This window comes from Naegleria lovaniensis, assembly GCF_003324165.1.
Source record: "Naegleria lovaniensis strain ATCC 30569 chromosome Unknown tig005, whole genome shotgun sequence".
NCBI lineage: Eukaryota > Heterolobosea > Eutetramitea > Acrasida > Naegleriidae > Naegleria > Naegleria lovaniensis.
This window is the reverse complement of record NW_025407827.1, coordinates 62,477-86,120: the sequence shown is the minus strand read 5'-3', so window position 1 is coordinate 86,120 and position 23,644 is coordinate 62,477. Positions and strand designations below refer to the sequence as shown.

The following is a 23,644-nucleotide window of genomic DNA, read 5'->3' as shown; positions in this document are numbered from 1 at the left end:
TTCTTTTTAAAAATCAAAGAAGGCATCCATCATGCTTTTAAGGGATGTTTGTTTGCTCTTGGTAGAGGATGCTCCACCAGAAGAGTTCGTTGTTGAACGAACTGTTTCAACATCTTTCTCTGTCATTGGTTTTTTAGACTCGGCCACGTTGTGCTGCCGAGTGGATGAGGACGTTTTGGTGGACTTGCTGAAAAAGATTTGTTGAAAGGTCAATTCGTCTTCTTCTTCCTCTTCGTCGTCATTGCCTGTGGCATTGTTGTTGTTTGGGAGCTTATTAACCATCTGTGTTGTATTGCTTGATGATTGATAATAAGGAGAAGATGAATGGTTCTGCACAATTGTTGTTGTTGTAAAGTCTGTACCGATCGTTGTATCTTGTTGGTCATGGACTTTCTTTGGTTTCTTACTGGACTTGGAAAAGAATACATTTGTGTTAGTAGCAGTAGTAGTAGTAGTAGTCGTCGATAACGAATCATCGTCTTCTTGATCCTTGTTCGTACTACTAACAGATTCCAAGTGACGTGCTCCTCCTCGAGTGGACACGACACCCATGTCTCTTGCTGTTTCCATACGAGGTGAAGGAGGGTTCTTTCGTTTCTTCTTTGAAAAGAAAACGTCCATAATGGATATATTTTCATCATCGTCATCATCATCCTCGACAGCAGGTGTTGTTTCAACCTCAACATCATCTCGTTTCTGTTGTGGAGATGGAATTGCCTTGGGGAATTGGTTAGGTAAGGTAAATTTGTTTTCGTTTGTCAGAGAATTCTTCACAGGACTCGATACTTCACTCTTGATTCGTAGTACAGGATTGAATTCTGATCTGTTGTTGTTGCTTGTGGTTGGATGAATTTCTGTGTTACCCGATTTGGAAAAGAAAATATTACTGCATGCAGAACGGTCATCATGATCGTCGTCATTATCATTTTGAAATTCCTTTTTAACACACAACGTTGTGTGAAGAATATTTGGCACGACTTGATGCGGTCCCTTCTTGGGTAGTAAGGATTGAGGTTTCTTTTTTCCAGGAGAATCTTCAGTTGTTTTCATGAATGGTTCACTCAACATTGCAATGTTATGAGATACGCGTTCTGAATTTTCATCTCGTTGTTGTGAAAGTGGTTCTTTCTTTTTGTTGTCTTCTCGTCGTGTCGTTGTAAGTGGTTCAGAGGTCGAGTTGTCCATTGTGTTTCCTTTTTTTTGTTTTTCATATTCTTTCTGTAATTCCTTTTGTTTATCGATATATACTTGTTTGTCTTCCGTGGATAGATCTTTCCAACGTTTTCCCAATTCTTTGGCCACTTCTGATGCAGAAACTTTACCACCTAATTCTTCCTTCACTTGTTCTCTATGATCATCGCAATATAAAAAGAAACTCGTTTTTGGTTTTTTAAGTTCTGATTGTGCTTTGGATGACTTTTTCTTGGATTCCTTCTCCTCTGATTTTGATTGTAACGCCATCCAAGCAGGTAATGTTTTCTTCTTCTTTTTTGGCTCATTGGAAGAGCTTGCAATGTCTCCATGGAGAGTAGTATTGGAGGCCTGTAGAACGTTGGAAGAGGAGTGAGGAGACACAGAGTGTTGAGAGAGTGTACGTTCATTCATTTGACTCGCATGCTCCTGTGAATCTAATTCACCACTTTTCAAAATCATTTGTTTTTGTTCAAGTTTTTGTTCATCCCCTTGATTTCTACTTGTAAGAATTGAAATATAGGCCAAAATACCAGCACAAATGTGTTTACATCGACCTTGAGAACCATCAGGACATGTACACACTGCTTTGTTAATCTTTTTGTCCTTCATTAATACTTCTTGTCGATAAAAGATTGGTTCTTGTCCATATTGAGGCACTTGTTGACTGGTGCACTTGGAATACATTTTGAAACAGTTTGGTTTTTCTGGAATGAGTTTCACCATCACGTCATAAATGGAAGATTCAAGATCTTTTCCTCGTTGGAACTGTGATTCATTCATTGAAATTGTGATTCAAGCCAAAACAAATGGTAATACCATACGATATGAACTTACCTTAGTCAAACCAAAATAATCACAAATGAATGAGAGAGACATGTCTGTCACTGGAAATTGAAAAATGTCAGATGTTTTCCCATCGATGGTACTTGTTATTGGTGGGATGTGTTAGGCATCACCATGCTGATTTGTTTTCTCATGAGGTTTCCTCCTGATGGACTTCCTTCAATTCCTTTCGAGAGTTTTTCAGTTTGTTTGGGAGAAAACCTCTTCCTTTCAGCGTTAATCGATTCCATGTTCATGTTCATTTGATTTGACACACTGTATTCATTGATTTTCTGATAAAATTGTAAATGGTTCGAGAAATCATTTTGAGATGCAAATTGTGCAATGACACTAGGATTACAAATGATTCCGAAAAGAATGTGATTGATTTCACGTTGTTGAGAGTCTTGAAATATTCCAGCTCGAAATTCACTCCTATTGCTTTTTTGTAATTCAGAAATGAAAGGATATCTTCCAATATACTTGCTAAACCATTCACCATTGCTCTTCCATGAATCTATTTGCACAAACTCAATATGTTTCAAAAATTCAGCTTGATTCGATCGGTAATCGAGTTGAATCAGAGCAATTTTCTGCTCAATGCGTAGAGTTTCATCCGAGTCCAACTCTTGTGTGGTAATATCCAAAAAACTAGAAAAATCTACAAGTATTAATCCTAGTTTAGCCATACTGGTATACATTTCGTTATTAATATATAGATGATTCTTGTCGCTTCTACATTCAGTAGTGAAAAACTTTTTGTGCTGGTTCACGATCGATGAATTTCCTAGATGTAACATGCTTTGAGCATTGAAAGGAGAGACTATCACAATTGCTTCACTAATTGCAAGAGAATGCAAATAAAGTAATGAGGAAAGTAATAATATTTCATCTCTCTTCATTTGTTGGGTCGAGCTCATCATTTTGATCTCCACAGTAAATATAGGAAATGTGAAATATTTACAACAAGTCCTCTCAACCCACATGACGAATTGTTCAAATGTTTTGGTTTTTTTACCAAGTAGATCACATAATTTTTCATAGTCTTTTTGTATCAAGACAATGATAATTCGTCCATTAGGTTTGACTTTAATCCACTGTGTGAAAAGCCAATGAATATGAGGGTCTGCAAAATTAGAAATATCTTTTTCTTGAGAAGGAGAAAGCACCAACAACCGAAGAGCCAGTAACAGTCCATCCACGATTAAGCCTTGATGATTGAATTCCACTTTTTCTCTTAAGGTTGAAATGTTCAAGTTAGGATATATCACAGGATATCATGTGAATAACATTATTATTGCATTCCAGTGATTCATTACCATATACAACACCTACCGATTCACAATGGTAAGTTTCACCTTACTTTCCATGACGATGTCAAAACCTTCAGTTTTTGAAGGAATGATCTGTTCTTTGGATGTGTCTTGACTGTGTTGAAGAAGTGGATGACCCGTTAAGCAAACGTCTGGCGATTTGATATGATTTTTCTTTAGGAAATAGCTTAATATTTGATTCAGGTTGAATTGATATTCCAATACTCGCTCATTGTTGCATGTAAAATACAGAGCTCCAACTTTACATTGTGGAATGCAATGTTTCACTTTCTCTAACAATGATTTCCGAGTTTCTGCTATTAAATTTTCATCGTCAATAACAATTTTACATTGCTGTTGTACATGCACAACATTTGAAGTCGGACCAACATTTGTCGCCATGATCACAATGAAAATAAAAATTGAAATTCAAATATATTTTCAATATTTTAGAATATTCTTCGTTACCTTTTCTAATTTTTTGATGACCTTCTTGAACATGGCATGTAGTGATAACTTTTCTCTCTTGCTCCACTCGTCCAATGAAACACGTTCATGACTTGCTGAAAAATAACGATGGTATTGGAGCGTTTTATTGGAACATTTCTTTCCGATGAACAAAATCAAATGACATTGCAGCAGTGATGAGTAATTTTCCCCTCGGTCATCCAGAGAAGTTGAAGGTTCGTAAGAGGAAAGCATTTTTGTTTTTCAAAGAATTTCTGGGCTTGGCTGGAAAAACAGTGGGAAGCGTAAAATAATTTCACATTTGTCTTTTTGGAGAGAATGTGATAAGCATTATAACACTCATTCTGCTTTGTGAGCAGATGAGAAAAGCCTGCCTATCTGGGGATTTTGGTTTGTCACACTATCAAAGACGATCCTTCTTTTTGGAGAGACGGAAAGTAAGAGAAATGTGAGTAATTTACTGTGTTGAACAAATTTGTGAGGAAGTAAACAGCCCATTCAAATATGCTTTCTTGCGAGTGCTGTGTTGTGGTTCAAAAAATATTTTCAAAAAGAAATAATTGTACCAACACATTAAGAAGAATGCAATTCCACCCTTCATCATTATTGAAAAACATTGACCTATATTTTATGGTGTTGACAGTGAGAGAGAGAAACCATTCAAGTAAAAGTGTAAACATTCTCAAGGCAACTGTATCCAATAATCTGAAACCCTGCATTTGAGGAATGGTCGTTCGATCAAAAACAATCGATTGGAACGCACTTATTCAAGGCATAGTCCACGTGCTTCCAATAATTGCAAAACTTCATTATTATTCCTCCACTCTTTTGCTTTTCATATCTTCCTCTACTTTGTTTCGTTGCATTGCCAAAAACTTTTTAACTCTTTCATCATTCTTTGCTTTTTCTTGCCAATATAAATTGTAGTGATTTGTGTTTCCTAGTTCGTTTTGTTTCATATCTTCTGCCAAGTTAACCTCTTCTTCTGATCTGTTGGCCTCCCAACTATCCATATAACTCTTGGTTTCTGGCATTTTCGATACAATCCATTCTTTGATGGCTGGCTGAGAAATTGCAAACACTACTCCGAATGGATACATGAGATACCATGCAAATTTAAAGAATTCTCTGCCAAATCGGTACTTGATTGGAGGTACATACGAGAGCAGTTTCTGAAACGAATTCAAAGACTTGGATGCAGGTTTTGGCATTTGTCCCACTCGTTGTTTCTCTTCAACTGTCCGTTGAATTTCTTCTTTATGAAAAGTAGAGTAAAGTGTGGGTATTCTTCCAGTCTCGGAATCATATTGTCGGAGTGGGGCAAATGTCGATTGTGTGGTTGCTTCTGATGATGCTTGTGTTGGCTGTGATGATGGAGCTGAGGTGTTGTTGCTGCTCATTTTTTTGTGTGGTTTCTGCGAATTATTAAAAGTCCTTAAATGTAGATATTGTTTCTTCCATGGATTTTGTTCATTGTTTCAGAAGTGTAAGAATTCTTCTCTTGGTTCATGTTCTTTTCGTTCATGTTGCCGCTTTGTTGGCAACCAGGTTGCCTTCAACAAAAAAAATGTGGAGCAAGCTGTCTGCGTCATCATGCCGCATTAATCCCACAACAACAACAACATCCAATGACAGACACAGGAGGCGACCAGTCGGAGCCTCTTCCTCTTCATCATCTTTTCTTTCCAAATCTACCAGTCAATTTTTAATCATTACATTTTTAATTATTATTGGAGTTTTTACGAACATTTCCTTTCAGCAACACACATCATCAGAAGCAAATGCTCCAATTTCTTTGAACAGGGTCAGTGCATTGATTGCATGGAACAGTGATGGTGTAACTTTAAAGGCTACAACATCAGGACTCAGCGAAGATGATAAGCAAAATTGTTTTTATTGGACAACTCTGCATCCAGAGTTGGTAACCTTGGTGCCTGTAAACAAAATATCGGATGACCATAAAGTAGGAGGCTCACAAGTGATGACATGTTCTCAAGAAATTCAAGTATGTATCAATTCAATCGAATCGGTTCCTTGTGTACTAACACACGATTACTATCATTGTTCATTCACATGTGAATTGACCACGCATTCTGTATACAAACATTTGTAAAATGATGATAATTTTAATTGATGACACCATTAACATATAGGTTATTCCAAAAGGTTTTCACTCAAAAGCACAAGTAGCCATTGTTACGGCTCATCGACACCATCCTTCTTCAGGTTCATCGGGCGCCACTGCTTTCTGTGAAGTTTTTATAGACTCTATCAGTCAAGTAAAATTGCAAACTACAGTCCGAAAACTGACTATTAACGAATTGGAAACTTTACAAGTTGACGGATTTGATGCGGAGGGAAACATTTTTTCTTCATTGACAGGATTAAGCTTTGTATGGAAATCTGAAGGATTATCAGGACACAAAAAGAAGTATGTTTTTAGTATTAATTTCAAATTGAAATTTCTAACACTTGCTGTCATGCCATATTCGAAAATATTCATATTGGGATTTTCATTCAACTTGGTAAACAGAGGTCTCATTGAACTCATTGACATTAATGACGAGTCTGTACATTTCTTTGATGAAAAGAAAAGAATTAAGAGAGGCGTTGGAAGCCACGACGTCATTATTGCAAAAGGTTTACAATCAGGTGAGGTTTCAGTTTCAGTTTCATTGAAGAGCACCCAAAAAGAAGGTGTGACCTTATCTGACACGGTCACTATTTCTGTTACTGACAGCTTCATGTTGAAACCTAAAAACGAGATGAGAGTTGTACCTGGTACAGTTATTCCATTCGAGCTATATATTAAGAAGTATTCTGAAAAAAATCAATTTGAACTCATTCCAATGCCAAATCGAAACTACGAATGGCTATCTTTGAACAAGGCTGTTGGAGAAATTGCTCCTAGTACTGGAGTATTTAAAGCCATTGATCTTGGATCTACCAATATTATGGCTCAAGATGTTACTTTCAATTTGAACAAAGCCTCTGCACTCGTTCACGTTGTGAAACCTGCTTCTATCAAAATTTTGATCAGTCCAAAGAAAGAAAGACTCTATAGAGGCTATGAATACGTATTGAAAAATTACAAAAATGCTAATAATGATGAACATTCAAGTCTGGTGGTTAACAATGAATATGAAGTGAAGATTGAGTTGTACGATCAATATCACATGCCAGTAGATATTACCGAGAATGTTAAATTCAAGTTTTCTATTGACTCTACCACTGGGGTAGCGCCTCAACAATCAAGATATTAAGTCGTTCCAAGAACGAAGATTTATTTTTGATTAGAGCTGATCAAGTTGGAGATGTCATTTTCAAAGCTTCTCTCAACACTGGAGAGTTGACATCTGGAGCATCATTTTCTGCTCATGAAAATATTGAGCTTACTCAATCAAGACCAATCTCTATTGTTCCTCCTGTCACCATTCAACTTCAAGACAGCATTATTTATTTACCTCACGACTTTGGTGTCGAACAAATGTTCAGAATTGAAGCCACAGGTGGTAGTGGTTTGTTAATGTGGACAGCTGTTAACCCAGGTTCATCATTTGATGTTGTCAGCCAAAAGGGACCAGGAAAAGTTTATGGTATTTTGACTTCCAAACGAAATGGAGAGGCTGATGTTATTGTGTTTGATCAACAGAATTTGTACAATGGTGACTCTCGTGTTGTATCTGTTTCTCAACCTCATAGTTTGCGTTTTGAAAAAGGTGTTCGTGAAGTTGCCGTAGATGACAGTTTGTGTTTACGTCTCAAAGCACTCGACAGCAATGGAAACATCTACCACAATATTTCTAGCCTGCAATTTGAGTGGAGCATTACTGACACTTCCGTGTATACCATTTCATCTCATTCATGTCAAGTAGGAAAAAGCGTTTACGCGGAAGTTTCTATTCGAGCTATTCAAGAGGGATTTACTACAGTGAAAGCCAAGTATCAAAATGGAAAGTTACAAGAGAAGACACATGTTGCAGTTTATCCTCGTTTACAAATCACAGAACCATTCACTGACAATAATAAGGTTTTCCTTGTTCCATTAGGAGCCACTGCACAACTCACTGTCAGTGGAGGTCCTCAACCTTGGGATAGTTTTGTGAAGAAAGAGTCAAGAATTACTGATACCATTGTTGCTGAAGAACCAGATCGTCTTAAAATTGCCAAAGATACGAATACGTTGGAGAATGTCAAGAACAGAAAGAGATCATTCTACATCACTTGCTTGGATTTTGGAAAACAACAATTATCTGTTGAGATTAATCATCAAATTCCAACGGAAGACGCATTGCCAAGTGCAGCCTCCATTAAGGTTCAGTACTCTTGTCAACAACCAGCACATCTCAAAGTCATTCCCCTCAATCCTTCGACAATGGAAGAATTGAGCTTAATTTCAAAAAAGAATATTAGAACATACAGTGTTAGAAATAATCAAACAATACCTGCCATCATGCATGTTTATGACAAAGAGGAAAATCAATTTATAACACTCTCAACTCTTCATGATTCATGGGATTTGAGCAATAATAATATTGTCAAGTTTTCTCCACAACAACAAGCACCAGGATTCAGACTATTGGATATCAACGAAAACGAGGGTACCGTCGTACTCACTGGAAAAATTACTGGATACAAAAGAGATGAGCTCAAACGACACGTCTCCAATGCAATCATTTCCACTGCTATTTCATCTTTTTCTTCACCTTTGGTTGATGAAATTGAATTACGAATTGCACCAAATGTTTTTATTACTCCAACTAGTTTCCTCTTATTCAGACATAGAAAAGTCTCTCTCACAGTGAAGGCGAGTGGTGGATCAGGCAAATACGACTTTTCTCACAACAATACTCATGTAGCCGATTTGGTTCCAAAAGACTCGAGGGCCGAAGTCATTGGCCTTATTCCAGGCTATGTGAGAGTGGATGTTGTTGATTCTTATTCTCGTGTGAGTCCTGCTGCCAGCTGTTTTGTAAAGGTTGCTGATGCACATGATGTCGCTTTGGAAGGTGAACATTTTGTTCAAGTGGATCGATCCATTTCACTCAAGTTGAGAGTGTTTGACGATACTGGCGCACCATTCCCAGAATCTCAACATTTTGCCATGAATCCTTCGATTGACATTGACACAACACGTACAGTCGTAATTAAGCAGTCTGATTCGAGCTCTGACGAGTATATACTCACTGGCGAAAGAGTTGGTATTGTGAAACTTGTAGCCAGTGTTTTGAATTCAGATGGTCGACGAGTGTTCAGTGCTCCTTTCGTTGTGAATGTATTTGAACCAATGAAAGTAGAGCCAGAAGAATTGGTCTTGATTCCAGGAGCCAACTATCAAGTTTATGTTTCAGGAGGCCCAGCAGAGTCTCAACGTGTTTCTACTGTATTCCGCTTTGAAAATTCCAATGTGGCTTCGGTAGATCAAAGGGGTGTGGTGACTGGTATTGCCTATGGCGAAGAAACATTAATTATTGAAAAGAAGAGTACCTATTCAAACGTTATTTATTCCCGAAAAACTTTGTCTGTTTATGTGGTGCAACTTGTTGGACTTAAGGTTCCATCTCCTTTGACCTTATTTGAATATAACTTTGTGCCTGTTCCAGTTTATGGTGTCTATACAAGAGGAGCTTCCCAGACCAAGCATTTACTCTCTCCAGTTTTTATGCAATCTCCTTACTTCAAAGTCGCTGTAGACTCCCAAGATAGTGGTGTGGCATTTGTGAATCAACCCTACAGCAACACTGGCCACTCCGTATTTATCTCAGGAAAGAAGGTGGGCAAGACACAGTTGGATATAAGCGCTGCTTTCAGTGGACATCCTTCTCTTTCTTCGTGGCACGTACAAACTAGTGCCATTGTTCAAGTGGATGACAAATTGAAATTGATTGATTTCCCACACAAAGACCTAATTCTTGCTCCAAAATCATCTACCTTCCGTTTAAAGACAAACAAGGACAATATTTCACTTCAAAAGTATTCAATTGCAAAGAGTGACACGTATGAAAATGTTCTCTCTGTGGCAAAGAATGGTGAAATTACCACCCACACTACAGAAGGTATTTCAATTGTTATTATTGAAGAGGTTGCTACAGGACAAACCGTTGCTCAAAAAGTGTCGGTGCAAAATCCACATTTCTTGTCCATGCACTTGAATCAATATGGACACACATTTGGATATGATTTTAAGGTACAAGTCGATAGCGATATTGAAATTCCACTGTCTGCACTTTCAATGCGCGGTGAAAAATTTGTGTCAATTACTGGAATTAATCTTAACTCACGCATGAATTACCATGATGTGGTGACTATCAAAGTAGATGCAATCCGAGAGGTACTCCTTGTTCGTGCCAATTCTGTAGGCGTTGTCACCGTAGAACTCTCTTCATCTGAGCTCAAGGAAGCCTATTACTGCCAATTCACTGTAGTTGCTTCTTCCAGAGGTGCTTCAGAAAAGCCAGTTGTTTCATCATTGACGTTACATGTGGGTGATACCATCGACTTGTCTAATGATTGGGAAAGCGATGATTCTACAGTATTGTCAATCGATCGATATGGACATGCTACCGCACATCAAGTAGGCGTTGTCACTCTCACATCCAAAGGAAAGGCTTCTCAAATCCGAGTGAAGATTGTCACAATTTCGAGCGCCAGAATCATGTTATCAAAAGCAGAGTTTAGCTCTAGCATTGACCCATCCAAAACTTCACCTCTTCGCGTTCCTATTCGATTATTTGATGACAATCAGCAAATTTTCGATTTACCACAAGATCCAAGAGTAAGAAGAAATACCATTGTTGAATGTACATCAAATATTCCATGGCTTGATGTCATTGGTACAGAAAAAGTGGGTAATCATTACGAGTGTCTTGTCAAACCCAATCGTCAGTCATTTGTTTCTGGAGATTTACAAAAATTATCCTCTGGCTTCCAAGATTTATATTTCGTCATTAAGGTCAAATATGGAGAGGCAGCACATGATCAATTAACACTCAAAACACCATCCATCTCTGCAAAGTTCACATCAGGCAAAGCATCTGAACCTTCTACTTCGAGTCGAATCAATGAGTCATCCCCATCTCAACAAGAGCAAGAAGAGTCCTCAGGATACTTTGGTTATATCATTCTTTCATTAATTATTGGTGTATTAGGATTTGTAATTTATGGGTCCATGATTGGATCGTCATCATCGCCTCGAACTTTCGAAAGAGGGGCATCTCCCAATCGATTCGTGTCTAGCTCAGGTCAAAGAGGCTCTCCTGTAATGATGACACAACCACAAGCTCAACAGAGTCCTTATTTAAGCAGACAACAACGAGAAATACCAGGAAGTACATCCAGAACTTTCAGACACAGTAATAGCTCAGGTTTTCATCTGACCAATAGTGCCTTTAAGGCAAGCAATCCATACTATGCGGATCCATATTACAGAGATGACGATCAAGAGTAGAGAGCTCTAATGGATTACACACAACTGTTATTTTAAATCCCCGACTAGGCAACGTTATTTGAGTGAGCCACTTTCTCAAATTTTACCTCATATTTATTCATAAAATTGCAAACATTGCTTATTGATAAATTGGTGTCAAAAGATTCACCACAAAAAAATGCAAACATCACAAGAAATACCCAATCTCGTTCAAATCCTTTCGGAATGTAACGACATAAAGGAACGCGGAAATGCTTTTTTCAAGTCTCGGAATTTGGAGTCTGCTGAAAAAGAATATCAACAAGCATTAAATCATTTAATTGTTTTTATACGAGAATGTTACTCGAAAGCTGTCGACAGTAAAGCCATTGATGAATCAAAACACAAGCAAGAAAATAATGTTGTTGATAAATCATCGACCGAGGAGCAATCATTGAACACTACGGAACAACCAGAAGTGCTCCAAAATGAACGCAACAGCGTTCCCAAAGAAGATGATGTGTTGCTCACGGAAAAAGAGAGTATTGAATTGCTCGCAAAAAATTTGAACGTATTTGAGGATGTAAATAGCAAGAGAAATGATGTAAAATCACTACTTATTGTACTGTATTCAAATTTGGCCTTGACCTATTATCAATTAAGTCTGTATTCTCGAAGTTTGGAATATTGTTCAATAATTTTAGATTACCTTGATCAAAATCATTACAAATCACTCTATAAGCGATCACAATGTTTCGAACAGCTCAATAATTTTCAATCAAGTTATCAAGATATGAAAAAGCTTAATGAAATGGTCATTGCACAGCGAGAAAACAAATCTGTATCTTCTGAAAATTCAATTCCTGATGCAATGGCCAAGAAAATTCTCGAAGACTCGGAGAGATTACAAAAAAAAGCAGAGGAAGAGCAGAAAAAACAACTCGATGACATGTTAGGCCAATTGAAAGATGTTGGCAATCAATTACTTGGAGCATTTGGACTCAGTTTGGACAATTTTTCACTCAACAAGGATCCCAACTCGGGTGGATATTCCATTTCAATGAAAAAATAAAAACTCATTGATGTACATGTTTTAAGCTATACATTTCAGGTTGTGACAGACTTGGTTTCTTCACAGAGAATAGTTGATTCATAAAGATCAAGTTTGATCTTTTGTTATTCAATTAATCCAATGAGAAATTATGTAATTCATTAATTATTAAAAATGAAACCACCTTCATCGTCCTCATCCACAGCAACGTCTTTCATCACTTCCTCTTCATCACACCAATCAGCAAAATCATTGCTCATGAAAAAGAAGTTACTGGTTCAATTTCAAATTCAAACCAAACATGAATATCCGAATAATTATGCACCTTCAAAAGGCTTTTTGGATTGGAAGAATCAACCGAATCCATATCGATCATTTATCGGAGACGACGCCAAGCCTTTACAAACACTTTCATTGAATGAAGAATTAATTTTAAACAAATCAATACATTTGAAAGGCTTTGATGAAATTTATTTGGAACAGAAAGGAATGTCCAATGAAAACACGGCATCAAATATTCATCTTCCGAGCAGTTCGGTCGAATTGAACGAAAAAAGTTTGAGTGAATTTATGTTCTATAGTATGAGTTTGTCTGCTACAAAGAAATACAAGCACAACAGTTGGAGGTAAATATTCAAGAATGGAAAATTATAAGATCACTACCATGCTTACAAATGACAACACATGTAATTATGGACCAATACTACTAGCTTGAGAGTGAATCCATCGAGTGGAAATCTTCATCCGTGTGAGGTGTATTGCATTTTAGATTGTGACTTGAGTGACTTGACTGGACAAACAACCCAAGTTGAGAAAAAGTCTTCGACTCATGTCTATTCGTATCATCCAAAATATCATGCATTGCAATTGCGATGTGAATGGAGTACGGTTTCACTTTTGAAAGATTTATTATTTAAGACGAATCAGGATAAACACAATGACAAGAATAGATTTTTTGCTGTAGGTCTATGCACTGTGAACTATAGAGAAACATGGAAGGTAGGTCAATAATAATCTACGAATGTGATATTAAGAATCCATAAATCATCATCATGACAATAATAGTATGGAATTCGTTCGTACCGATATTCTCAATTGGATTCTGGACATGCCATAGCTGCCTTGAAATATAGTGCTTCATTATTCGGTTGGGATTGTATTGTTCTCAATGATCATCCTCTTGTTACTTCAAAATTAATGGAAACCGTGCTTGGACTTGATCAATTTAATGACACCGAAATGAAAGATTACGAAAAGGAAAAGGAAAAATTCGAAGCTATTATTATGATAGACACCAAACCAAATTTCAAGCTCGATCCATATGGACTACATATCGAACATACTCTTCCCGTCTCAAACACTGCTCAAGAAAAGCCTCAGCTCTACAATGACATTGTGAATGGAAAAATTCAAGCACAACGCTATGGAAAACCAAATTTATTATGTCACGAGCATCAACATTGGCCTCAAATGGAGCCAATTCCAGAATTATGCTCATTGACGAAGCCATATCCTTCATCCACACTGTCACAACTGAACGGGTCTTTCAATTCTCTTTACCAACGAAAACCTATTCAATTTCTAGATCTAGTTCCATGTACACTTACCGCTCAACAAGTAATTAGAACAAGAAGAAGCGCTCAAAATTTCGATGGTGTCACGTTTGTTGAGAATAAGCATCAATTTTTCTCCATGTTAGAAAAACTATTGCCTTCTCGTTATCCTTCATTGTGGAGATGCCTTTCTCCTTTCGACAATTTCACCACAAATGGTTGTAATACTCATCTTGTTCTATTTGTTCATCGAGTGAAGGGAGTAGAAAGTGGAATGTATCTGTTGTATCGAGGTATGGAGAATATGAACGATGCATCAACAAGCGAGAGCGTTTTCAATAAGATCAAACAAGATTGGAACATGAGTTTTGATTGGAAAAAAGTGGATCAAAATCTTCCACTTTTTAAACTTGTCTCCAATGATTTGAGAAAATTTGCAAAACTTTCTTCGTGTCTTCAAGACATTGCAAGTGATAGTTGTTTCAGTATAGCAATGGTGACATTTAATTTTGGAAATCACATTGCAAAGAAGGGTCCTTATGGATTTAAAGAACTGTACTGGGAAGCAGGATATATTGGTCACATTCTGTATTTGGAAGCAGAGCGAATAGGATTGAGAGCTACTGGTATTGGTTGCTTCTTTGATGACACCATTCTAGAAAATGTGTTACAAATTGAAGAAGAGGATGTGTATTCTGTTTTGAATGAACTGGACGACAGTGAAGATTCAGATATTGATGAAATTCAAAATTATCAAGATTTGTATCATTTCACCATTGGAAAACCAGTAGAAGATACTCGAATTCAAAGTATTTCTCCCTATATTGAAAATTATGATCAATTTGAATGAACAAAGATCCAAGAATGAAAGGCTGAATAGTAGGAACGTTCACATGGAGGAATTGATCGACATAGCTTTACAAAATTCGATGTTGAATTTTTAAAGAATTTGGTAAAATGATAGCCTTTTCATAGTACATCACGACAAGCTGTCCCATTAACTTACCTTAACAAAGCATTAACTGAGGGTCATTCTTGTTCCATTACCATCCTCAGAGGAGGGATGTGGAAGTGACACTGTGCACAATGAAACCATTGGCTTCGTCGATACAGGTCTTGCTTTTATCACTGAACGTTTGCGCTGTGTGAAACGTGTGATGGACTGCACTGAAATTGTTTGTGCTGTGGAGGAAAACCAAAAGTAAAAAATAGCCACAACATTCCATCACTAGGATTGTTCAACTTTCGATTGTTGGAATTTTTCATCTTTGGCTTTTATTATCAACAATTGTTATCATTATATATATTATATAATTCTTCAACAATTTCAAATTGTTTGTATCATTCCGATAATATACCAACGACTCAAATCTCTATTACTACTACTACTACTACTCCAAATGACTCCACAAGACGAAATTACACCACTCTCTCCTCCCCCTTCCGAAATGTACAAGGATTTCCAACTGGTGGATTCCTTTCAATTCTTCAATTACGGAGCAGTGTACAAGTATAGATCCACACGAACAGGCTTACACATTACTCTGGCCAAAATAAGCTCACCCATCATGAAGGCTTACATGACATTACGAACCCGACCATCGGATCATGATGGTATTCCTCATGTATTGGAGCATATGGTGTTTATGGGCTCTCAAGACTATCCTTTCAAAGGATTATTGGACAAGGTTGCTAATCGTTGTTTTGCACAAGGAACCAATGCTTTCACTCAAAGTACCAACACCACGTATGAGTTGACGACAGCTGGTACAGAAGGTTTTTATCGATTATTTCCCGTGTATTTGGATCACATCTTGTATCCTTCATTGACTGATTCTGGATTTTTGACTGAAATTCATCACATTGATGGAAACGGTCAAGATTCTGGAGTAGTTTACAATGAAATGCTAGGAAGAGAGAATGCTCCTGATGAATTAATTTACAATGTTTTCAATGAAATCATGTATGAAGGCAGTGAAGGTTACCAATACAATTATGGAGGAAAAGTTTCCAATTTACGTGAATTAACCGTAGAAAAAGTGAGAAAATTCCATCAAGAATATTACTCACCCAAGAATTTTAACATTATTGTTGTCGGTAACACAACACCAGAAGAATTGATTGATGCAGTGCAACCAATGGAACAAAAAATTCTTTCTCTCACTAAAATTGAGGATCCAATGTCAGAATTTAAAGTTTGGAAAACTCCTCTTCCTCCATTGACACAATCACAGACAAAAGAAATTGTGTATCCCTCTGATGATGAAACAGCTGGACACCATGTAGTTCTAGGATGGAGAGCTGCTCCTTGGAAAGATTTGTTGACATCCTATGCATTGGATACTTTGTGGAATTGTTTGACCGTTGGAGATATTGCTCCACTTCGAAAAGAATTTGTGGAAAATGAAGATGGTGATATTTGGTGTGCTGACATGTACTGTGGAGTGGAAAAGAGTTTTGACAATATTCATCGTGCTTGGTTTTTAAATGTAGAGGCAGATAAGGTTAAGATTATTGTAGACAAATTTTTCGATTTCATGAGGAATATCAAACTCGATTTGGATTATATTAGACTGGTTATAAATCGAGATAAGCTTGAGGTTCTTCGTCAATTTGAAACAAGCCCGCATGACACCTTCTCACACGATTTGATTGAAGATTTTTTGTATAGTACAAGCAATGACGATTGTAGAAATCTTCTTGACGCTCCAAAGCATGCTGCCATTCTGTTACAAAAAGACGAGCAATATTGGAAGGATCTAATTGAAACATACATACTCAATCCTCCATGCGTCACATTGTATGCATCTCCATCTTCAGAGCGAGTACGTGAGCTTTCAGAAGAAAACATGCAACGACTCGAGCAACAAAAGAAAACATTGGGAGAGCAGAAGCTCAAGGAACTTGAAGAAAGATTAGCAAAAGCAGAATTGGACAATGCTCGATCTCTTGACCAAAAAACTCTTGAAGAACAATTCCCAATTCCATCGTTGTCAAAAATTGAAGAAATTCACGTTGCCACATTCAGAAATGACAATAATCCAAAATTCAACAAGACCGAGCACGACAACAAGTTGGAACAATTGCTTGTCAATCACACAGTACCATTACCATTTTTCTTCCAATTGTCTTCCATACCGTCACAATTTGTGGACATGTTTTGCATGATGGATTCTTCAAACATTCCATTCGAACTCAAAATGTACATTCCTCTCTTTTTGGCAGTGAACTTTTCATGTGACTTGAAATACGATAACGAGTATATGAAAAAAGACCAAGTCATCATGTCATTGATGCGTGAATCTGTGTCGTACAGTTATGGATGTGGTTATCAAGACCAACAAGATACAAGTCGTAACTTCCATGCATCCTTATTTGCAGAATTATTACAATTTAGACTCACCTTTGAGATTGACAAGTATCATCGATTAGCTGAATGGACAAAACATTTCCTCTATCACACTGTTTACACTCCAGAAATTATTGAAACCAAGATTCAAGTATTGCTCAGTGAAATACCATTATCCAAAGTTTCACCTGAGGCTGTCATGAGCCAAGGACTGAAGCAGATGGTGACACAACCTCAATCGAACCATAATGTCACGAGCTTCTTACTCCAGGAAAAGTTTTTGAATGAAACTTTGACCAAATTGAAATCTGATCCAGAAAGTGTCATTGCTGATTTGACTCGTCTCAGAAATATGTTGAATCAGCCCGAGAATATTCGAATTCATGTCGTGTTAGACGTGAATCATTTTGGACCCAATAACTATGAGGATATTATGTCCACATGGGCTTCCTTAATGGATCATCAAATCAATAAGACAGTATCCACACCTCAGATGAAACCACTTCACAAGTTATGTAAATGGACGAATGAATTGACAGACCTGTCGAAAGGGAGAGGAATTTTACTTGGAATGGGAAGTGCTGACTCTGGCAATCTCATCAAGACCCACAAGGGAATTACAAACTATGAGTTGTATCATGATAGACACTCGCTGAGTGTTGCCATTAATTTCCTCACCATGGAAGAAGGCCCATTTTGGGTGAAACTAAGAGGCAAAGGATTGTGCTATGGTTCATCCATTTCATCCAATGTGGAAAAGGGAACAGTCTCTGTGTATCTTTCGAGAGTGAGTAACATTTCCAAGACATATGCTGAATGCAAGGCAATTCTTGAAGCAGTTTGCTCGAATGATGATGAATCGAAAGAGAGTCTATTTGTGTTGAGCGAAAATGCATTAAATTCTGCAAGAGCAACAGTGGTTGTGGACAAGCTGCACGGCGCAGAGACTATTATTTCGGCATGTCAAGTTCGATTCTTATCGAACACATTATTTGCTGGCTCAAAGAATTTTTATGATAGCTTGCAAGATATTGGAAAGGTAACTGTGGACGACGTGAAAATGGCAATTGTGAAATACATTCTGCCATTGTTCAAGGACAATGAAGGATCATTATTTATTTGTGACAATATTGCTCAAGTGAAGCAAGCGGATTATCCTTTGAGGGATACATTGGAAAAACAGGGCTATCTTACGACCTATCACTCACTGAAGGAATATTTGGCAGCCGAGTTGGGAATTACAACATCGTATTCGAATGAAATGTCAACGGGAGACGATGAAGAGGTAAGCGAAGAAGACGAAGAAATGGAAGATGAGGAATAAGCGTTAAAACAATTTCAGGAATGTAATAATATTATTGAACCTAAGATACAATATCTTTGATGTAATAATTATTAGTTTTTATAATTGTTCAACTTGTTGTGAACAGCTTATTCTTGATCCTCATCGCCAGCATTGTCATCTCCTTGATCGTCTTCAGTGTTATCGGTGGTGCCAGCTTCAGCTGTGACGTCGTATTGTTGATCACCTCTCAAGCCACTTTCTGGGACTATTGAAGCGCCGCTCATGTCGAGACCCAATCCATGTTTTGTTTGCTCACTGCTCAATCTGACAATACTTCCCCAACCAATCAATCTCCAATGGTTATCAACTCTTCTTGAGAGGGCCAACTTTTCACCTACTTGTGTACAAACTGGTTGTGTGAGGACAATCTTGGTCAAGTCTGCCTTAACAGCCACAATTTTACCACCAGTCGATGTTGAACCAATGTTGATCATGAGAACTTCGTTCTTTTGCAACTTTTGAATTTTACCCTTCTTTTCAGAGTCAGTCTTAACACCCAAAAGTCTTCTCAACAAGAAGTATGAAATTTCCAATTCGGTATAAACCTCTGGTAGTTTACCAACTTCACCCAAAACTTGACCAACCAAACGATCGGCACGAGTAAGAGTTGGATCAATCTTTGTACCAACACCAATCAAACCTCCTGGTACAGCATATTGTAACGAGTTTTCTTCAGCGAATAAACTCACAATTTTGCTCTTGATAGGTCTACACTTGATGGTACCATCCTTTTCTTTTGTGACAATACCTGGACGAACTTCAATTTCATCTCCAACCTTTAAGACTCCTTGAAGAATTGAACCACCAGCCACACCTCCTTTAAGATTTTCAACAGCTTCACCTGGCTTGTTAACGTCGAAACTACGAATGACAATAAGTCTTGGTGAGCTTGTGAAATCACGAACTGGGATTGGAATCTGCTTCACAATATGTTCACATACAACATCAATGTTGTATTTCAATTGAGCAGAAATTGGAATGATTGGAGAGCTGTCGGCAACTGTTCCTTTCACGAAACGCTTAATTTCATCGTATTGATTCAATGCATCAGATTCCTTGACCAAGTCAATCTTATTTTGTAAAATAATGATATGTTTCAATTTCATAATTTCTACAGCAGCTAAATGTTCGGATGTTTGTGGTTGAGGACATGGTTCATTACCAGCAATCAAAAGCAAAGCGGCATCCATGACTGCGGCACCGTTCAACATGGTAGCCATGAGAATATCGTGTCCAGGACAGTCAACAAAAGAAACGTGTCGTACCAATTCATATTCACCACTGAAGCCTTCAATTTCACATGGGAAACGATCCACGTGCGAAGACCCTTGTGATGTATAGCATTCTGGTCTTGGACATTTAGGATCCTTGCACAAGTAAATCTTTGCATTGGCATAACCGAGCTTGATGGTAATGTTACGGACCATTTCATTCTTGAAACGAATGGTCTTGACGCCGGAGATGGCTCGCACCACTGTTGATTTACCGTGGGCCACGTGTCCAATGGTACCAATATTGATGGTGGCTTGACGAGAAATGACTTCAGGAGTGAGCGGATGTAACTTTTTAGGATCAATATTAATGTCTTGTTCAATCAAATTATCTTCTGAATTAATCTTGGCATCCTTGAATGGAGGAGGAAGCAAAACTCCTTTGTAATTTAATTCCTCTCCAATAACGGGCTCGTAAGAATTTGTAGCCATTTTGTTGTTGTTGTTGTTGTTTTGAATGATAATAATATTATTTGATGATTCTAGAAGAGTTGGGATGATGATGAATTAAATAAAAAAATATTTGATGATGAAGAAAAATTCAATAAATGATGGTATTTTTTTTCAAGAAGAAGGTAAAGACAAAAAGTCTGCAATTCAACCAATTTACAACTGGCATCAACAAATCTGTAAATAGAGTGATATCTAAAGAGCATACTAGAATTGAGAATGAAACAATGAAAATACTCTCAGTAAGGTTGATTATCCACAGTAAAAAAATGTAAATTTTGAAATTGAAAATTTTGATTGAGGATAAAGAGTGAGGCCTTTCATAGAATGACCATTCAACACCTTGTGAAGGAAAATGTTGTAGATGTTACCTGCCCATGATCAAGCTCCAAATTAGTCTTTCAAACAGAATTGGATTTTCAAAGAAGAAAAAATTGAGTAGTTCATCATCATTCCGACACGCTCAGAAATTATCTGTTGATCATCTCTCTGCGTTTCATTGATCATCATCATTAGCTCTCATATAACACAACAATCATTCTTTGTATTCTGTAAATTAATTACTAATTGTAAAATAACTACTTGTATTAACGTACCCAATTCATCAGAAACGTTTTGCTGAAATTATATACCCCGTGATCATGTCCAGACCCATTCCTCAACAACAACAACATCATCATCAACAACAATATGTACAACACAATCACCCTTCCATGTCTACTTCTCCACTCAATAGTAACATGATGAGTCGAGCTAGATCATCTTCGGGAGCCAACTCTAAAGCCTCTCTCTCCCAATCTCCCACAGGTGGTGGCTCGTCCTTTCTTGCTTCCTCTCCACAACAACAGAGTTTCATCAAGAAGGCAGCAGCTTCCTCTACATCATCCACTGCAGGACTTACTGCTGAAGAATATGAATTGTTGAATCAAAAGAAGGAGCGTTTTCAAACGTGTAAAGAAGTGTTGGATCGATTGCATTGGGATGAATCGTTGGCTGATGTTCTCTCAAATTTGAGCATGATCTACAAGGACCGATTCGAAGGTGATGTCTTGATTGCTTACAGTGAATATGAAAATTCAGAATTGAAAGACGATTTACCAGAACATCGTATTCAAAGCTTTATTTATCGAGATCAACATGTCTTTTGGGATAAGAACAAACGTATTGACCTCATTGACAACAAGGAAATATTTGCCTTGATTGACTCGTATTTGAATCCTCAACAACCACAGCCATCATCTGAGGCAAAAAAGAAGAAGAAGAAATCCAAGTTGCCATCCGTCAGATTAGACAAATCTGCAGCAAGTACTTTGGTCAAGCATGTCAACAGTGGAGACAACTTGACTGGTGAAGATGGAGAAGAATACGAAGAAGAGGACGATGAAATTGAGGAATATATGGCAGAATATGATGAAATGTATGGTCAGTATCTCAAATAATCATTAAATCAACGACGAGAGCAAGGCTTCCTCAATAACAACCGTCACTGAATTTGAAAGAGGCAACCCGTACACCAAACGGATTCGAGAACTTTGCCCCAAAATTCAACCGCGAGCTCGTGTCAACAACAGCTTTCAAAAAAATTCAGCAACAACAAGTCTTTCATATTAACTGAGATTCTCATCATCATCATCACCACAATACTGAACCTTTGAAGAGTCTCTCATTTTCCGTGTGCTAGTGTTTCTGTGTGTGAAAAACTAAAATTTTGAAACAACGTTCGTTGATCATCATTATTTTAACATTGTCCTCCAATTTTCACAAGTTCACACTAAAATTCCTGTGTCCATTCTCCACTCCATCATTTGAAACTTTTTCTGGAATAATACCTCCATACCTCCATACATACACAAACGTACATATCATTACACATTACTCATTCTTGCAACATGGGACTTTTAGATGACATTCCATCCTCCGAGAAGGTCCGAAAATCCAAACTCACTTGTAAACAACTTTCATGTCGCATCACGCTATGTCTCTCCATTTCTTGCGCCATCTTGTGTGCTGTCATTGCAGCTCTCATTATCATTGCATGGTTTTCGGTAGGCTCCGTCTTGTGGAATATGGCCTTCGGAGTTGATCTTGCGTATGATTGTGATGAATTTCGAGCAAATTCTCCTTCGAATTTTACAATTAATTATCGATGTCCTCCGTTGGTTGAGCCCGTTTCGCAATGGGAAACGAGATTGGCTCCGTTCTTTGTGAATCCAAAGAATGTGGAAATTGTGCATTTTCCGAGTAGAACTCCTGGTTGGGTGAGCGGATTTGGTATGTTGTTGTTGAGAATGTCAAATGTCAAATGGAATCATTTTGATATTATTTGAAATTTACTGTGTTATAATATTTTTGTATAATTCAAAATGTTGTAGGTCCAGCAAATATTACTGCCACTCTCATGAAACATGACTTGATCAATTCCACTTCCAAATTTATCATTACCATTCATGGTTATAAAGTGTGTAGATATCGATCTGAATCCATGCTTCCAAGTACAATGCTCTATCATATGGGATACAATATTTTACAGGTTGATTTGAGAAATCATGGAGATTCAGGAATTTATCAACAATTACCCTATGTCAGTTTTGGAAATTTTGAACATTTGGACATTTTAGGAGGCATGGATTTTATTTTCTCAAGATATTCATTCCTTAACAAGACAGACAGTATTGGATTATTTGGAACGTCAATGGTATGTCTTTTATGATTCAATTATTTTTCAAACCAATTAATTTCCTTCATGGATTTATTTCGTCATTCATGACAAATTTTCAATTGATTTCACACAACACACTCTCAACACAGGGAGGAGCCACAGCACTCGTTTCCTTCTCTCTCGAAAAGAACTTTAAGGTAGCCTTTGTCGACTCTCCACCCTGCGACGTGGTTCGAACACTTCAAAAAGCTGCCGAAGACATTGCCGGAAATGCCATTTCAAGTGTGGCCATGAATGCCATCAAATCCATGGTACCGGTCAAAGCTCCCGCCATGGGTTTCCCTCCATTTTATAACGATCCCTACCAGTTATTAACGAACGTGGATTTGAGCGGCAATCGAAAATTATTCTTTTTACATATTGAGGATGATTCCATTGTTCCGACTGTGAATCATTACATTTGTTTGAATGCGACAAAATTATCGATTGAGAAGAATCAATATTCTGCGAATAGTGTCGAGTCGTATTTGGGAACGATTGAATTTCCGTATGATATCAAGAATCGAACACGAACGTATTGTAACAAACACTTGTCGTACATGTTTGTGCATTTGGATGAGTTTAGAAATATGTTGTATAATTTCTTTAAGGTCAATCTTTAAAATGTCATCCTTGAACAGAAATCGAAATACCTTAGACAATGCTTATTTTAAAAATGGAATTGGTTTTGTATTTTTAATAAAAAATCAATAAAAAAATATCTC

At 37.4% G+C, this 23,644-nt stretch overlaps 10 protein-coding genes across 10 annotated transcripts; 6 read left to right on the top strand and 4 right to left on the bottom strand.

Moving 5' to 3' along the window:
• Positions 1-6: 6 nt before the first annotated feature.
• Positions 7-2,070, bottom strand: C9374_012406 (uncharacterized protein; the record flags this gene model as incomplete). The annotated part of the gene is made up of 2 exons (XM_044688169.1): positions 7-1,959; positions 2,029-2,070. The coding sequence occupies 2 exons, from the start codon at positions 2,068-2,070 to the stop codon at positions 7-9; spliced, it is 1,995 nt and encodes a 664-aa protein (XP_044554048.1).
• Positions 2,071-2,123: 53 nt separating this feature from the next.
• Positions 2,124-4,031, bottom strand: C9374_012405 (uncharacterized protein; the record flags this gene model as incomplete). The annotated part of the gene is made up of 3 exons (XM_044688168.1): positions 2,124-3,252; positions 3,352-3,683; positions 3,798-4,031. 3 exons carry the CDS (start codon positions 4,029-4,031, stop codon positions 2,124-2,126), a joined length of 1,695 nt encoding a protein of 564 aa, XP_044554047.1.
• A 578-nt stretch (positions 4,032-4,609) lies between these two features.
• On the bottom strand, positions 4,610-5,197 carry C9374_012404 (uncharacterized protein; the record flags this gene model as incomplete). Its single annotated transcript, XM_044688167.1, has 1 exon — positions 4,610-5,197. One exon carries the CDS (start codon positions 5,195-5,197, stop codon positions 4,610-4,612), a length of 588 nt encoding a protein of 195 aa, XP_044554046.1.
• Positions 5,198-5,364: 167 nt separating this feature from the next.
• On the top strand, positions 5,365-11,244 carry C9374_012403 (uncharacterized protein; the record flags this gene model as incomplete). Its single annotated transcript, XM_044688166.1, has 4 exons — positions 5,365-5,802; positions 5,951-6,228; positions 6,331-6,979; positions 7,054-11,244. 4 exons carry the CDS (start codon positions 5,365-5,367, stop codon positions 11,242-11,244), a joined length of 5,556 nt encoding a protein of 1,851 aa, XP_044554045.1.
• Positions 11,245-11,401: 157 nt separating this feature from the next.
• Positions 11,402-12,274, top strand: C9374_012402 (uncharacterized protein; the record flags this gene model as incomplete). Its single annotated transcript, XM_044688165.1, has 1 exon — positions 11,402-12,274. The coding sequence occupies one exon, from the start codon at positions 11,402-11,404 to the stop codon at positions 12,272-12,274; it is 873 nt and encodes a 290-aa protein (XP_044554044.1).
• Positions 12,275-12,427: 153 nt separating this feature from the next.
• Positions 12,428-14,656, top strand: C9374_012401 (uncharacterized protein; the record flags this gene model as incomplete). Its single annotated transcript, XM_044688164.1, has 3 exons — positions 12,428-12,879; positions 12,964-13,252; positions 13,319-14,656. The coding sequence occupies 3 exons, from the start codon at positions 12,428-12,430 to the stop codon at positions 14,654-14,656; spliced, it is 2,079 nt and encodes a 692-aa protein (XP_044554043.1).
• Positions 14,657-15,206: 550 nt separating this feature from the next.
• C9374_012400 (uncharacterized protein) lies at positions 15,207-18,479 on the top strand (the record flags this gene model as incomplete). The annotated part of the gene is made up of 1 exon (XM_044688163.1): positions 15,207-18,479. The coding sequence occupies one exon, from the start codon at positions 15,207-15,209 to the stop codon at positions 18,477-18,479; it is 3,273 nt and encodes a 1,090-aa protein (XP_044554042.1).
• A 107-nt stretch (positions 18,480-18,586) lies between these two features.
• Positions 18,587-20,203, bottom strand: C9374_012399 (uncharacterized protein; the record flags this gene model as incomplete). The annotated part of the gene is made up of 1 exon (XM_044688162.1): positions 18,587-20,203. The coding sequence occupies one exon, from the start codon at positions 20,201-20,203 to the stop codon at positions 18,587-18,589; it is 1,617 nt and encodes a 538-aa protein (XP_044554041.1).
• Positions 20,204-20,862: 659 nt separating this feature from the next.
• Positions 20,863-21,660, top strand: C9374_012398 (uncharacterized protein; the record flags this gene model as incomplete). Its single annotated transcript, XM_044688161.1, has 1 exon — positions 20,863-21,660. One exon carries the CDS (start codon positions 20,863-20,865, stop codon positions 21,658-21,660), a length of 798 nt encoding a protein of 265 aa, XP_044554040.1.
• Positions 21,661-22,110: 450 nt separating this feature from the next.
• C9374_012397 (uncharacterized protein) lies at positions 22,111-23,542 on the top strand (the record flags this gene model as incomplete). Its single annotated transcript, XM_044688158.1, has 3 exons — positions 22,111-22,492; positions 22,594-22,916; positions 23,030-23,542. The coding sequence occupies 3 exons, from the start codon at positions 22,111-22,113 to the stop codon at positions 23,540-23,542; spliced, it is 1,218 nt and encodes a 405-aa protein (XP_044554039.1).
• Positions 23,543-23,644: the final 102 nt, after the last annotated feature.